The 15,281-nt window shown below is 38.8% G+C and overlaps 1 protein-coding gene across 2 annotated transcripts in view; it reads left to right on the forward strand.

Moving 5' to 3' along the window:
* LOC135214256 (SET domain-containing protein SmydA-8-like) overlaps positions 1 to 13,329 on the forward strand; it is a 42,444-nt gene extending 29,115 nt beyond the window's left edge. For both annotated transcript variants that reach the window (XM_064248343.1, XM_064248344.1), the window contains exons 2-4: positions 9,802 to 11,154; positions 11,377 to 11,472; positions 13,159 to 13,329. In XM_064248343.1, the coding sequence (XP_064104413.1) occupies positions 9,807 to 11,154; positions 11,377 to 11,472; positions 13,159 to 13,301 (1,587 nt within the window). In that variant the 5' untranslated portion in view covers positions 9,802 to 9,806 and the 3' untranslated portion in view covers positions 13,302 to 13,329. The remainder of the gene's footprint in view (positions 1 to 9,801; positions 11,155 to 11,376; positions 11,473 to 13,158) is intronic.
* Positions 13,330 to 15,281: the final 1,952 nt, after the last annotated feature.

Here is a 15,281-nt window from a genome sequence, read left to right on the forward strand (position 1 = left end):
TAGAAATAAAAAAAACGGGACTTGAGGCTTTTAAGAGGGGATGGTGGGGAGGGGCCTTGCTTTTTTAAACCTTAAAATCGAACTAAAAAAAAAAAAAAAAAAAAAATAAAAAAAAATGAGCTAAGAGGGATGAGGTTAATCTTAAATAAACTTTAAAAAAAAAACTACTGGGGAGGCTAGGTAGGGCTTTGAATTTGTTAAACCTTCTTAAATAGAATAAAAAAAAAATAAAAAAAAAAAAACTACTGAGGCTAGGAGGGCTGACTTTTAACTAAAATAAAATAAAAAAATAAACTGAGGCTAGAGGGCTGATTTTAATAATCTGAATAAAATTAAAAAAAACTACTGAAAGGCTTTAAAAAAAAAAGAGGGCTGATTTAACCTTAAATAGAATAAAAAAAAATCTACTGGGAGGCTTTAAGTAGGGCTGATTTTAAACCTTAAATAGAATATAAAAAAAAACTTACTGAGGCTAGAGGGGTGATTTGAACATTAAAAATAGAATTTTAAAAAAAAACCTTAAACTGAAAAGGCTAAAAAAGAGGGCTGAAATTTTAACTTAAATAGAATTTAAAAAAAACTTACTGGAGGCTAGGAGGGCCGATTTTGTAACCTTTAAATAGAATAAAAAAAAAAACTTAAACTGGGGCTAAAGGAGGGCTTGAATTTTAACAAAAAAATTAAATAGAAATATAAAAAAAATCTAACTGAGGCTTAGAGGGCTGATTTTAACCTTAAATAGAATATAAAAAACTAATGAGGATAGTAGGGCTGATTTTAACCTTAAATAGAGAATAAAAAAAATCTACTGAGGCTAGGAGGCTGATTTTAACCTTTCTTAAAGAATAAAATAAAAAAAATACTGAGGGCTTAGGAGGGCTGGATTTAACCTTAAAGTAGGGAAATAAAAAACACTATACTGAGGCTTTTAAGAGGGCTGATTTTAACCTTAAATAAAAGAATTTTTAAAACAAACTTAAAAAAAAACTGAGGCTAGAGGCTGATTTTAACCTAAATAGGAATAAAAAAAAACTACTGGGAGGCTAGAGTGCTGAATTTTAACCATTAAATAGAATTTTAAAAATAAAAAAACTACTGAGGCTTAGAGGGCTGATTTTAACCTTTTAAATAGAAATTTTATAAAAAAACTTAAACTGAGGAATAGAGGGCTGAAAAAAATTTTAACCTTAAATAAATATTAAAAATCTACTGAGGCTAGAGGGCTGATTTTAATCCTTAAATAAAATAAAAAAACTGTTAATGAGGCTAAGAGGGCTTGAAAAAAAAATTTAATCTTAAATAAAATTTTAAAAAAAAACTACTGAGGCTAGAGGGCTGATTTTAACCTTAAAATAAATTTAAAAACTATGAGCTAGGGAGGGCTGATTTTAACCTTAAATAGAATATAAAAAAAACTACTGAGGCTAGAGGGGCTGGATTTTAAACCTTGAAATAGAATAAAAAAAACTACTGAGGCTAGAGGGCTTGATTTTAAACCTTAAATAGAATTTTAAAAAAATAAAAAAAAACTACTGAGGCTAGAGGGCTGATTTAACCTTAAATAGAATAAAAAAAAACTTACTGGAGGCTAGAGGGCTGATTTTAACCTTAAAAATAAAAGAATTTTTTTTAAAAAAACTACTGAGGCTAGAGGGCTGATTTTTTTAACCTTAAATAAAATAAAAAAAACTAACTGAGGCTAAAAAAAAAAGGGGCTGATTTTAACCTTAAATAGGATAAAAAAAAACACTGGAGGCTAGAGGGCTGATTTTTAACCTTAAATAGGATAAAAAAAAAAAACGTACTGAGGCGAGAGGGCTGATTTTAACCTTTTAAAATAAAATAAAAAAAAAACTACTGAGGCTAGAGGGCTGATTTTAACCTTAAATAGGAATTAAAAAAAAAGCTACTGAAGGCTTAAGGGAGGCTGATTTTGAACCTTAAATAGGAATAAAAAAAAGCTTACTGAAGGCTAGAGGGCTGATTTTAAACTTAAATAGAATTTTAAAAAACTACTGAGGCTAGAGGGCTGATTTTAAACTCTTAAATAGAATTTTAAAAAACTACTGAGGCTAGAGGGCTGATTTTAATCTTAAATAGAATTTTAAAAAAACTACTGGGAGTGCTAGAGGGCTGATTTTTAATTTTTTAAATAGAAAAAAAAATAAAAAAAAAACTACTGAGGCTTTAGAGGGCTGATTTTAACCTTAAATTAGGAAGAATTTTAAAAAAATAAAAAATACTAAGGCTAGAGGGCGATTTTAAACCGTTAAAACTTAGGATAAAAAAAAACTACTGAGGCTTGAGGGCTGATTTTAACCTTAAATAGAATTTTTTAAAAAACTACTGAGGCTAGAGGGCTGATTTTAACCTTAAATAGAATTTTAAAAAAAATTACTGAGGCTAGGGGGCTGATTTTAACCTTAAATAGAATTAAAAAAAAACTACTGAGGCTAGAGGGCTGATTTTAACCTTAAATAGAATTTTAAAAGACTACTGAGGCTTGAGGGCTGATTTTAACCTTAAATAGAATTTAAAAAAACTACTGAGGCTAGGGGGCTGATTTCAACCTTAAACAGAATAAAAAAAAACTACTGAGGCTTGAGGGTTGATTTCAACCTTAAATAGAATTTTTTTTAAATCGACTGAGGCTAGAGGGCTGCAAATTGGTATGTTGATCATCCACCCTCCTGTCATCAGACATAACAAATTGCAGCCCTCTAGCCTCAGCAGTTTTTTTTATATTTTATTGAAGGTTAAAGTTAGCCATGATCGCCCGTGTGGCACCGCTATACAACACAGGCCACCACTGGGAGAGGGCTTAAAATTTAACGAGCCAAGGTGAAGAGTTTCGTACAGCACTATACGATGTACGTAAACCCTCTAGTCTCAGTATTTATTTTATTCTATTTAAGATTAAAGTCAGCTATGATCGTGCGTGTGGCACCGCTATACAACGCAGGCCACATCCTAACCATGGCTTGAAGTTTCATGGGCCGCGACTGAGAGTTTCGTATAGCACTATACGTCATACAGAAACCCCCTAATCTCAGTATTATTTTTTATCTAAGGTTAGCCATGATCATGCGTCTTGCACCACCACACAACACAGGCCACCACCGAACCATGGCTTGAAGTTTCATGGGCCACAGCTGAGAGTTTCGTAAAGCATTATACGTCATACAGAAAAACCCCTAATCTCAGTATTATTTTTTAACGCTTCAAATGAAGATAACAGAGGCGAACGGCTGCCTTCCTTTGACTTATGTACAGCATGCCAGCCAGAGTGGGCCGTTGCCAGCTAAGAGGGGGGAGCGTGGGGGGGGGGGGGGGGGGGGGGGGGGTGGGGGGGGGGGGGGGGGGGGGGGGGGGGGGGGGGGGGGGGGGGGTGGGGGGGAGGGGGGAGGCCGCCCTTGTCCATCAAGAGCAGAAGGAGGAACCCCAATTTAACCTCTCTCGAAGGGGCTCTCAGCGCGACGGCAATATTGCGCATATGCCACCTGTCACCGCGATAAGGAATTCGCTCCCATTATGAACGTCAGCGGCCATGAAGAACCAGAGACGCCACATGGAACGCTATTCATAGAAGTACGAACGACGCCGCTTCCACAAACGTCCTCACAAATTTTCCCTCTTCCTCCTCCTCCTCTGAAGGTCCCGAGATTTCGCTTCGTTTATGACAAAAACATGTACATTAGTAAAATTCGAGTTTTCTGTACAGCATATAAGCTGTGTGGAACTTTCAGACACGGCCCATGAAACTTTCAGCCACGGTCCGGTGGTGCCTGTGTTGCTGGTACCTATAGTTGTGCCAGAACAGAGATGGAAGCGATTTCAGAATTCTCATTTCGTTTATGACAAAAACGAGTAAAATACTAAAAATTCGAGTTTTCTGTACAGCTGTTAATAAATGAAGCATCACGCAAACAGCTGTTAAAGAATGAAGCATCAAACAAACAGCTGTTAACAAATGAAGCATGAAAGAAACAACTGACAATAAATGAAGCAAACAGCTGTTAATAAATGAAGCATCAAATAAACAATTGTTACGAAGAAGCTAAAAACCAACACAAACATTGTCATAATGTAAGAAAATTTCAGCTAAAGTGAAAAAATTTTTTTTAATGATGACACAGATAAAGCAAGGCAGGTAAAGAGGACCAGACATGGACACTGAAAAGAAGAAGAAGAAGAAGAAGAAGAAGAAGAAGAAGAAGATCTGATGGCCACGAGTAGCTTGGCAACGTCGTGGCTAATGGTGCCAAGGGCTCGAGTGTGACGTGAAGAAAACAACGTAGGAATAAGATAAAATAATCTAGTGCAAATATGGTGGGAGGCGCGGGAGACCTCAGAGTAGCAAAGAGGAAGTCCATCTGCAAGTTCCACGTTGGACGAGTGTGGCTTACGAGCTCGATAAGATCTGGTCCGTATCCCACAATATAAGCTGTAGGTCCCGTTGTTAGGTGACCAATTGGTTCCTAGCCACGTAAAAATATGATCTAATCCTTCTGGCCAGCCCTGGAGGAGAGCTGTTAATCAGGTCAGTGGTTTGGTCGAAGTAAAATATACTTAAGGCCATCTAACTTACATTCCGAAAAGAGGAAATACTAAAAGCGTCCAAATAATGAAGAGCAGAGATATACTACAAAATATCTGCAGAGGCATCTCGGTCTAAGATAATAAGGCAAGCGAATGCATAGCTCTGAATAAAGGAGAGAGAGAAAAAGGAAGGAATGAAGGACTTAGACGCAACAGAAGGAAAACCTCACAACTGACGTATGAATCAACTGTCAGCAGAGAGTTAAGGAAAGCAAGATGGAAGCAAGAGAACACGAACGGAGGCACAGTAAAAAGAATAAATGATAGCGGGTTCAGCTATGGGTTACCGAAGGAACGCTTGCGAATACCAAGGCATATATAGTACTATATAGGCCTTGGCGAATACCTACAGAGCAACGAGTTAGGCGCACTCACGAGACTGCACCGCCCCCCAACAAGGAAGGAGTAGGTACACATCTGAATAAACGAGGAGAAAGTGGACTGAGAGAAATGAGCGTTCTCACGTACATGGCGAGTTCACAGCGTCCATTGGTTGGGTCAGTGTGAACTCGCACAGCATAAATGCTTTTGAGTCTTGAACGATGTCGGAATGCGCTGGGACGTTTTCTAGTACGTCTGAGCACGTGTAAATTATTAGTCTACATTAATCTACCTGGGAGATGCTCTCTTAGCGTTTTGTTAAGTACCTCCGTAAGTGGAATTTGAACGGAATAAAGTAGAATGGTCCAAGATCTTAAAAGTATCGAAGAGCAAATTCGTTTATAGCCTAGAGAGGCCAAGCGATATTGACCCCAATGACGTTTGAGTAACTGACGCAATATCTACACTAAGCAAGCAAATCTAATTATAAAAAGGCTGGCTATATTTTCAAATTTAAGCGCACTTTAACAGCTAATTAGGAGTTGAACCTTAAGGGCAGAAACCTTCCACAATATTAGCGGCTCCATATGCTTACAAAGTTAGCTCATCAGCATCACGTTGAACCCCAGCCACCCTACAAACATACTGTGTCATTCACTCCTCAGTAATGAGACCCTTCAGTTCCGATAGCTTTACCAACTCTCTCTCTCTCTCTCTCATTCATCTGGTCATCATGGTCATTTTCATTCCATTTTCTCCTTCTTAATTAAGAAAAGTTATCGATAACTAGCGGTGAAGTATTAGAATAAGTGTTACTTTTACTGCAGTATTTTTGGTCATCCACATATTTTTCATGATTATTATTATTATTATTATATTATTATTATTATTATTATCATAAGTAATGGCTACTTCAGCAGCGTTACCGTTGTAGAGTCTTCTCTATTTTTCGAATAGCGGCTTTTTCAGTACTGTTTAAATAGGCTATAGTATAAAGCGCCATATTATTATCGCTCAGAAGATGAACCCTATTCACACGGAACAAGCCCACCAAAGGAGCCACTGAGCGCCTCAGTGGCGTGGTTGGTATGGTGTTGGCGCCCCGCCTCGGTGGTCGCGAGTTCGATTCTCGGCCATTCCATTGAGGAGTGAGAGATGTGTATTTCTGGTGAAAGAAGTTCACTCTCGACATGGTTCGGAAGTCACGTAAAGCCGTTGGTCCCGTTGCTGAATAACCGCTGGTTCCATGCAACGTAAAAACACCAAACAAACAAACAAAGGAGCCACTGACTTGAAATTCAAGCTTCCAAAGAGTATCGTGTTGTTCATTGAACAGGTCAGGAAATTTGGATGCAAATGACAAAGACCAAAAGTAAAAGTGAGCGGATAAATTACTGGAAAAAACGTAAACATGAGTAAAATAATAACTTTAGAGAGATAAATGTGAATCTTAAATTAGCAAGTAAGGTAAACCTCAGGAAATGCATTAGGTCGAGAGAATGAATAAATTTTGGATGGATATCATCTGAGTAATATACTTCAGAGATAAATCTACTCCCAGTAAATACATCGGGTGAAAAACAAGTGATTCATTATAGACGTAAAAATGTCGTGAGTGAGATAATATACAAACTGCATCGTAGGATTTACAAAAAAAAATGTAAAATGAGAGATACTGCGATATTGCTATCAAGTAAAGCTTCAAATATCAAGGCTCCTTCATTAGAATTTTTCAGTGTTTAAAATTATCCATTATTTTCTCTTACTCTGGGAATAAGCCTGTAAACTACTTTGTTGTTGTTTTTGTTGTTCTTGTTCTTGTTGGGGATAGGAAAGCCAAAAAAGCCCTGAAAAAAAGGTTGTTTCGCGTTGAGTTAAAGGTACAGGCATTTTTAAGATAGGATATTGATGATTTATTCATTAGAATAAAAATGTTAAAATTGAATAATGCGCATGTTAAACAGTACATAAAAATTATTTCTTAAAAAATATGGTGTATACATTTTAATTTTCATTGGTGAAACAACGCTCTACTTGACCGTAGATTTTAGCACGTGCCACGAGTAAGCTGAACGACGGATCACGCTTTGCTCTTTGTGATCTGAGAGTACACAGTAGACTGAACAGCCTTAAGGGCTTCAATCTATTCTAATAAAAGTGAAGACTAAATTCCTCAAAATGAGGAATAGAAACTAAGGTCAAAATGCCCACATGAAAAAATAACAAAAACATAAATATTGAAGGCAAGTTAGCTAAGGTCAAACTCCTTATAAACGCTTGAAAAATGAGACACTGAGGATAAAATACCCATAAAAACTCCTTATAAACAGAAGCTGAGGTCAAATAAAAGAAAGACGAGGTCATATGACCTAGAAAAAACTTAAAACAAACGAAGATGCTTTGTGGATACGCTTGTAACCGCAAAGCCTTGGATCCAAACACAAGAAATATGAAGCATTTATACCTATAAAAACTCACCTCAAAACAAGAGTAGCAACTTAAATCAAAATGGTTTTTAAAAACCTGTAAGTAGGAGGGGTTGAAGTCAGACTACCTGTTAAGACCTGTAAAATCCTCTGAAAAAAAAAAAAAGAGAGTCGATGGAAAACTACCCATAAAAAACATTTAAGAATAAAAAGCTGGGGTCAAGATATCAAGACAAAATACCCTCGGGCATGAAGTTGTGACCCTGTATACAAGAGCCCTTAAAAAAATCTGAGTTCGAAATACGCATAAAGACTTTATACACGAAGCTGAGGTAAGATTGCCTAAACACCTAAAGAAATGAGAAAAAATGAAGTCTAAATACTTATACAAACCAAGACTAAGGAGAAGGCTAAGACGTCGAGGCTATAAAAAAAAAGCAATGAAATAAATAATCAAATAAATACTCTGATATCAGATGAGGTCTTGGGGCCCACATTACCCATAACTTATAAAATTTAAATAAAAAAAGTGGAAGGAACTTAGGTCAAAAGCTACTCATGAAAGATCCCTCAAAAAAAAAAAAAAAAAAAAAAAAACTCAGGAACTATTCATAACCACCCACCCGGCCCCCAAAATAATAATATCTGAGGTTCAACCACCTTCAAAAAATAAACCCCGCCCAAACTTATTTTTTAATCTGAGGTTCAACCCCATCCAAAAGATAACCTGGCCCTCAAAATATAATTTTTCAAATCTGAGGTTCAGGCCCCTCCTAACCCCACCCCACCTCCCTCCCACCACCACTTCACAAAAGAAGAAGAAGAAGAAGAAGAAGAAGAAGAAGAAGAAGAATCAGGAAGCGTCCAGCCAGAGTAGTCGTTTCCCAAAAACGCCCTCCGCGAATTGGCGGCCCTTCCCCAAGCAGTCGGGTCGGAGGGTTCGTCGCGTCGAGAATTTCATGATTCAGGCGCTAAACCTTCCTTAATTAAAACAAAAACTCATACTGGGGAGAGAGAGAGAGAGAGAGAGAGAGAGAGAGAGAGAGAGAAAGGGTGGTGCAGTTAGTTTAGTTGGGAAAAGCCTTGGCATTGTTGAGTCACACACACACGCACACAAACACACACACACAGAGGCGAGCTAGTTTACCTGTGCGTTCAAGGCCGAGATCTCATTGCCCTCTCTATTATTATTATTATTATTATTATTACGGAGTCAGTAACCTAGATGTTGTCACGCAAGTTTCAGTACTCATAAATCAATTATTATTATTATTATTATTATTATTATTATTATTATTATTATTATTATTATTATTATTAGACCGATACAATGCAACGGAATCCCCCATATGTAAAAAAAAGGACAAAAAATAAAATGAAATAAACTGATACATATAAATGAATATTAAGCCGCAACTAACAAAGGTATCAAGACTAAACAGCAAAGTAAAAAAATAAAATAAAATGAAATAAAAAAATAAATAATGAACTCTCTAGAGTTCAAAAGTAAAACCTGCAATGCAAAATAATTTTTTTTTTTATTTTTTATGGAGCAGACAGTGTTTAGTCTTGGTCAACTTGAACTACGTTGACATGAACAAAAATGGTTGAAGGAGTTTTTTTTTTTATTTTTTTTTTTTTTAATCGACATCAGGAGGGAAAGTTGGCACAAACAATAGCATATTTGCTGCTGTAATCAGTAGCACTAAGATACCAGGAGATTTTCAGAGTCTGAACTGAGCTGTAAAACAAAGAGGTGGCATTTTCTTATGCTGAGAGAGAGAGAGAGAGAGAGAGAGAGAGAGAGAGAGAGAGAGAGAGAGAGAGAGAGAGAGAAAAATGCGAGAATTTTCGCGTCCCATCATGATACTTAATGAACTTATTTATTTGACACGACACAGATTACATGGAGATCAATACAAAATAGGAAAGTAAAAGTTTATGCTATTACTCTGCCTAGAAATTTATCTAGCAACATGTAGAAAGCCATTTACGTACAATAATCCTGAACTTCAATTTTTGAAAGTGTGCTCGTCATCTATCATTCTGTATGGATTTTATAAATGTACTCAGCACAGCATATTTATAAAGAAATGTTACTTACGATACAATTGCATGTACTCTTTTATTTGTATTTCATAAATGTACTCAGCACATTTTAAAAAGACATGCTCCTTAATATATAGTGTCCATAAAGTCCCAGTACAATTACAAGTATTATTGCTCAGAAACCATATAACATAGAGTAATGCAGTTTTTTGTAGAATGTTCTACGTTTCCTCAAGTTTACATTCAGAGCACTTCATTCTACAAAAAACTGCATTACTCTATGTTATATGATTTCTGACCAACCAATACTTGTAATGGTACTGGGACTTTATGGACACCCTGTACAATTGTGTGAGATTTTTTTACTTTTTGTGACTACTGACACCCCCTCATCTTACATCGACAGGAACCATGCAAGAAACGAACATGCAAGAATCAGTGCCTATCTTGGTCTCCTATTTAAACTCCTTGACGGACATTAATCCCTCGTGGTCCTGCCAAAATGACGCCCACGAGAAGTACCACCACTCGAACACCTTCTCCAACCTGCTGGGCCACGAGTACAGTACCACCAAAAACCTCGAGATCCAGAGATCGAACAACGTAGTAGATAAGCCCCTTTTCCATGAGGTCTCAAATCCGACCGCCCACGGGTCGCTGAAGATTGAATACAGCCCCGCCTTCGGCAGGTACCTCGTGGCTTCCAGAGACATTGACGCTGGGGACGTGGTGTTTAGGGAGAAGCCCCTGGTCCTCGCGCCCAAAGCCGGCACCGGGCCCACCTGTCTGAGGTGTCTCAAGATTTTGGAAGACCCCTGGGAGGGCTGTGATGGGTGTGGGGCGCCCTTGTGCTCGTCAGCTTGCCCAGGTGATGGGCACTCTGCTGACGAATGCAAGATTGTCGCCAGACTTGGGCTCAGAGGCTGCAAGGACGTGTCCCTCGTTAAAATGCTCAACGTTCTGTTGACCCCTCTGAGGACGCTCTTGCTCCTGAAGAACAATTCGGCCGCGGCAGAGATCGTGGCTGCCCTGCAGAGCAACAAGGAGGTGAGGCGGAACCTCCAAATAGGCCATTACATAGAAGAACACATCGTAGGGACCCTTCAGAAGCGGCTGAACCTCGACGTCAAGTCCGACGTCGTCCACCACATTTGTGGGGTGTTCGACACGAACGCCTTCGAAGTCAGCGTGGACGACCGCAGGAGGGGCAGGGCGCTGTTTCCCCTGGGCGCCATCATGAACCACTCCTGCCTGCCCAACACTCAGCACTGGTTCACGGACGGCGTGCTGATCGTGAGGGCCGTCACGGACATCGCAGCTGGGGAGTCCATCACGAACACGTACACCCCGATGCTTCTGGGCACGCGAGGTCGGGCAGCGCACTTGGCGGCCACGAAGCTCTTCAGATGCGCTTGCAAGCGCTGCCTCGACCCGACAGAGCTCGGCAGCCACGTCAGCTCCGTCTCGTGCAGAAGCTGTAGGAGTGACAGGGGCAGTGACAGCAGGAGCCTCGTGGTGCCACCAGACGGTGCCCTGAAAGACTGGCAGTGCCTGAAATGTCAGAAGCGAATGCCAGACGTTGCCGTGGAGACGATGATACGGGCGGCCAACTCCACCAGGAGTCGCGTGCCCTCCAACGACCTGGAAGCCCTTCGGGTCACTTCTGACCATCTCAGGATGATGCTGGGCAAGAGGCATTACATCACGCTGGAGGTCAGGTATGCCCTGATGAACGCCATCATGAAGCAGCCTCTTCAGGGTAACTATCGCCAATTTTTCTTTTTTATGATTTCTTTGATAAAAAAAAAAAACGAAAGCTAAATTTTGTTGTTTAAATGAAAGACAAATCTAATTGGAGTATGCTCTAAAAGAAACAAGCCATTCTGTTAACTAAAACGCCTGAACGTAAAGATAAACCATTGCTAAAAGATGTTCTAAACACAAGGTCATAAACATGCGTATATCTCCTCTCAAATGACAGATATCAAGGACGATGACCTTGAAAAAGCCGTCGAAATCTCAGGCGAATTGCTTGAGATCGCTTCTCTCATCGACCCTGGATTCTCTCGCTTCAGAGGTAAGGGCCCAACCTATTATCCTCTTCTTGAATCGGTAGCAGTTCCTCGTTGGACGAGTGGGTTGCGTGCTCGCCTACCGTTTCGGTATTCGCGAGTTCGATTCCCCGCTCTGCCAACGTAGAACCAGGGGAATATATCTCCGGTGATTAGAAATTCGTTCCTCGATATAATGAGGTTCGGATCCCAGGATAAGCTGTAGGTCCCGTTGGTAGGTAACCAATTGGTTCCTAGCCACGTAAAAATACTATCTAATCCTTCTGGCCAGCCCTAGGAGGAGAGCTGTTAATCAGCTCAAGTTGGTCTGGTTGAACTAAGATATATATTCAACTTTTTTTTTTAACCGGTAGCAACTAAGGATGAAGATGAACCCTATTCATATGGAACAAGCCCACCACCAAAGGGGCCAATGACTTAAAATTCAAGCTTCCAAAGAAGGGATCTTACTTATAATCAAAAATAAAACAATAAATTAATATTATATGAATAAAAGGTCAGTGCCCGGGCATCCACTAGTCTTTTTTCCTCTGTATCCCTCCGCTGGCACTGAAGAAGTAAAAGTTTTTGTGGGCGTGGTGTTAATCCAACGGCCTCTTTTAAGCCTTTTGTTTTCGTACACTCAGATACAAGAAGCTGAAAACATGACTGGTAAAAATCAAGGCGGTATTTGTTTCCTGGCGAGAAAACGGGATTTTTGAAGAAAAAAAAAATGATGAATCATTGACGACCTGAGAAGGTGAATTCATAAATAATTCATTATTACCGTTACACTTCCTGAAATTCATATATATAGGCCTACTTTTCTTCATCTATATTATTTCTATTACCGTAAAATTTCCTGAAGTTCACATAGGCCAGTACTCCATTAACTTCCGTACTCTTTCTGAATTTTAATGAGGAATTAACTATACTAGAAGATAAATTCATATAGGCCTATTTCCCTCCTTCTATATTCTTTTTATTACCGTAAAACTTCCTGAAACTGACATAGGCCTATTGTCTTCCATCAATCTTCCGTACTCTTTCCCGTTCTAAAAGACGTACTCTGAATTTTAATGAGGAATTAACTATACTAGAAGATAAATCCACATAGGCCTATTTTCCTCCATCTATATTCTTTCTATTACCGTAAAACTTCCTGAAATTCACAAAGGCCTATTCTCCTCCACCCCTTTCGTCTTCTCCGTTTTCAAAGGAAGTATAGTCTGAATTTTAATGACGAATCCATTATATCAGGAGATGAATGATCATATTTGAGAGGCTTCGATTTTTCTTCCCAACATTGGCTTTTAGCAGTGTTACCATATGGAGTTCATCTGATTTTTTTTTTTACTTTATGATTTAATGGTTAGAATGCGTACTTTCCGATGTAGAATTATTTTCCGTGATGTTAGAAAATTACACGTCACTAGCTTAATATAAAGTATTTTTGACGAAGAAAAATAAAGGATTTCAATCAAATTCATTTTTTAAATAAGCAGGATATGTTTTATGGCTTTATTTTCGTAATAAAACATAAAAAGGCAAAAGTGAAGAATTTTTTTTCTTCAGTGCCGTGGCCTGTGGTCGGAAAAGCCACGGAGGGTTGCCAGATGTCACCAGAAAGCCACACTATTAGACGAAATTCCTCAAAACAGCAACCCTGGCACCCACAATACTTCTCAGAATTCACAGAGGTTCCTTTTCAGGACTTGTTTTACTGGCCAGGATACAAGCGTCCACGGAGAAACTCAGGAGAACTTGCGGTTACGCCCCTCCCTGCAACGGCACTCCACACCAATCGGAACTTGCTCGATTCACAGAAGAAGAAGAAGAAGAAGAAAATGAATGAGATGAATGAGGCATCTCCACGTCAAAAGGCGCAGGTATTTGCCTTCTGCTTCGATTTTTCCTTAAACATGACTTTTTTTCGGTTATGGGCTAGAAATGGTTATTTGAATGCCCAGCCCATTGGCATTTGAACCTAATAATGTATATTCTATATAATCAGCATTAAGTCTGAGTCCTGTAAAACACTATACACATGTCCTGTTTCATGAGTTTTACATAACAGATTCGGAAATGGCAGCGTTTTAAGTCCTAATAATTATTTGTTTACCCGGGGTCCACTTTCAGATTCTCCTGCGAGAAGCCGCCGAGTGCGAGTTCATTCTACAGTACGACCCCAAGATGGAGGAAGTGCTTGCAACCACTAACCAGTTGCGCAGCTTCCTAAACGATTCCTGAAGCACTTTTCGTCCGTCGTGACTGAAACACGTTTGTAGTACTACAGCGAGGAATTGCTAGGATTTGTGAATGTCTAACCAAAGGATATTTCGTTGAGGAGTTTGGTTGCTTGAGAACATAGGCGACATTTCCAAGAATTGCTGAACAGGAATAATCAATGGCCACCAGTGAAGGATATCAAATTGGTTGCTTGACAAACGCACATTGCTGGGGATTGCTGGACAGTAATGACCATTTGGAAGTTATTAAATGGCTAGAATAATAAGTCTTGTATGGCATTACACGGCTGCCGTAATTTAGAGATTCTGCATATACCAAAGAGTGTTGAAGTTTTTGAGTAATTTTAAGGTTAAACGTAGATTACTAACCTAACCTTTACGTCACTTTTTTTTTTTCTCTCTCTTTGGGATGTTAGCGCAATTTAGTTTACAGTGATACAAATATACTGAGACAATTTGCCATTAAATGCCAAAGTAGTAAACAGAAAAAACAGCCAAATATTGTTAGAGACTTAGTGTTCTTGATTGTTAGAGACTTAGTGTTCTTGACCTGAGTAACTGAAGACTTGTGCAATAAAATATTTTGGTATCGTGTGTGTGTATAATTTCTAAACCTTGCGTGGCATTTTTATTTACATAAATCCCCAACGGGTTTTTATTTACATAAATCCCCAACGGGTTTGTACTGAACACACAACACACAAAACAAGGCCCAATGGGCTTGTACTAAAGACACACACACACACACAAAAAAAAACGGGCTTATACTTAACTCGTCGCAAAGCATGCCGGGTTAAAACCCTTTAGGAGTCACTATCTAGATCATGTTAATGATGAAGGATGTACGGTAACGCAAAATACAAAAGGTTACTTCGCCAACACCCAGTGGCAGTGCCTCTTTTCCATCTGTCCACCAGCGTGTGGTGTACGCGTATGGTAACACTGCGTCCCGGGCTTTAGATAATTACATTTAGCTTACATTCAACAATAATAATAACCCTATTTCGAATATTTACGGTGTAATTCGCATACAGTGAATTATTAAAACGCTTTTCAGTTGCAAATGTACACCCAGATATCCTTTTATTTACCTAAAACTTACACTAGTGTTAACTATCTAAAGCCCGGGACGCAGTGTTACCATACGCAAACACCACAGGCAGGTGGACAGATGGAAAAAAACAGTATAGTATATAGTCGGCTATTGTGGATTGCGGTCGTGGATACGGAGCGAGTGAATGTTACAAGAAAAATCAACGAGTACTGATGGTCTGAACTTCGAAGCCTAATATAAATAATTAGGTTATAATGGCCTATGGAGTCTTTTACTGCTACAATTACTATAGTTTCATCGATCATTACTTACCGTTTCACGAGTTGAAAGCAAATTCCGGTTAACAGCCTTCTATGGTAATAAAAGCAATAACTTAATCGGTAATACCTTAAAATTGCTTACTTCTAGCTTCATCTGTAAGAAATAAAAAAAAATGCCAACATACAATCTATAGATTCTCAACACATTATCAAGGAAGTATAAATACCATAACCAGTAATTTCATACAAGAATATAATTATGATCTCTTCAC

Source organism: Macrobrachium nipponense, chromosome 45, assembly GCF_015104395.2.
Source record: "Macrobrachium nipponense isolate FS-2020 chromosome 45, ASM1510439v2, whole genome shotgun sequence".
In the NCBI taxonomy this organism is placed as follows: domain Eukaryota; kingdom Metazoa; phylum Arthropoda; class Malacostraca; order Decapoda; family Palaemonidae; genus Macrobrachium; species Macrobrachium nipponense.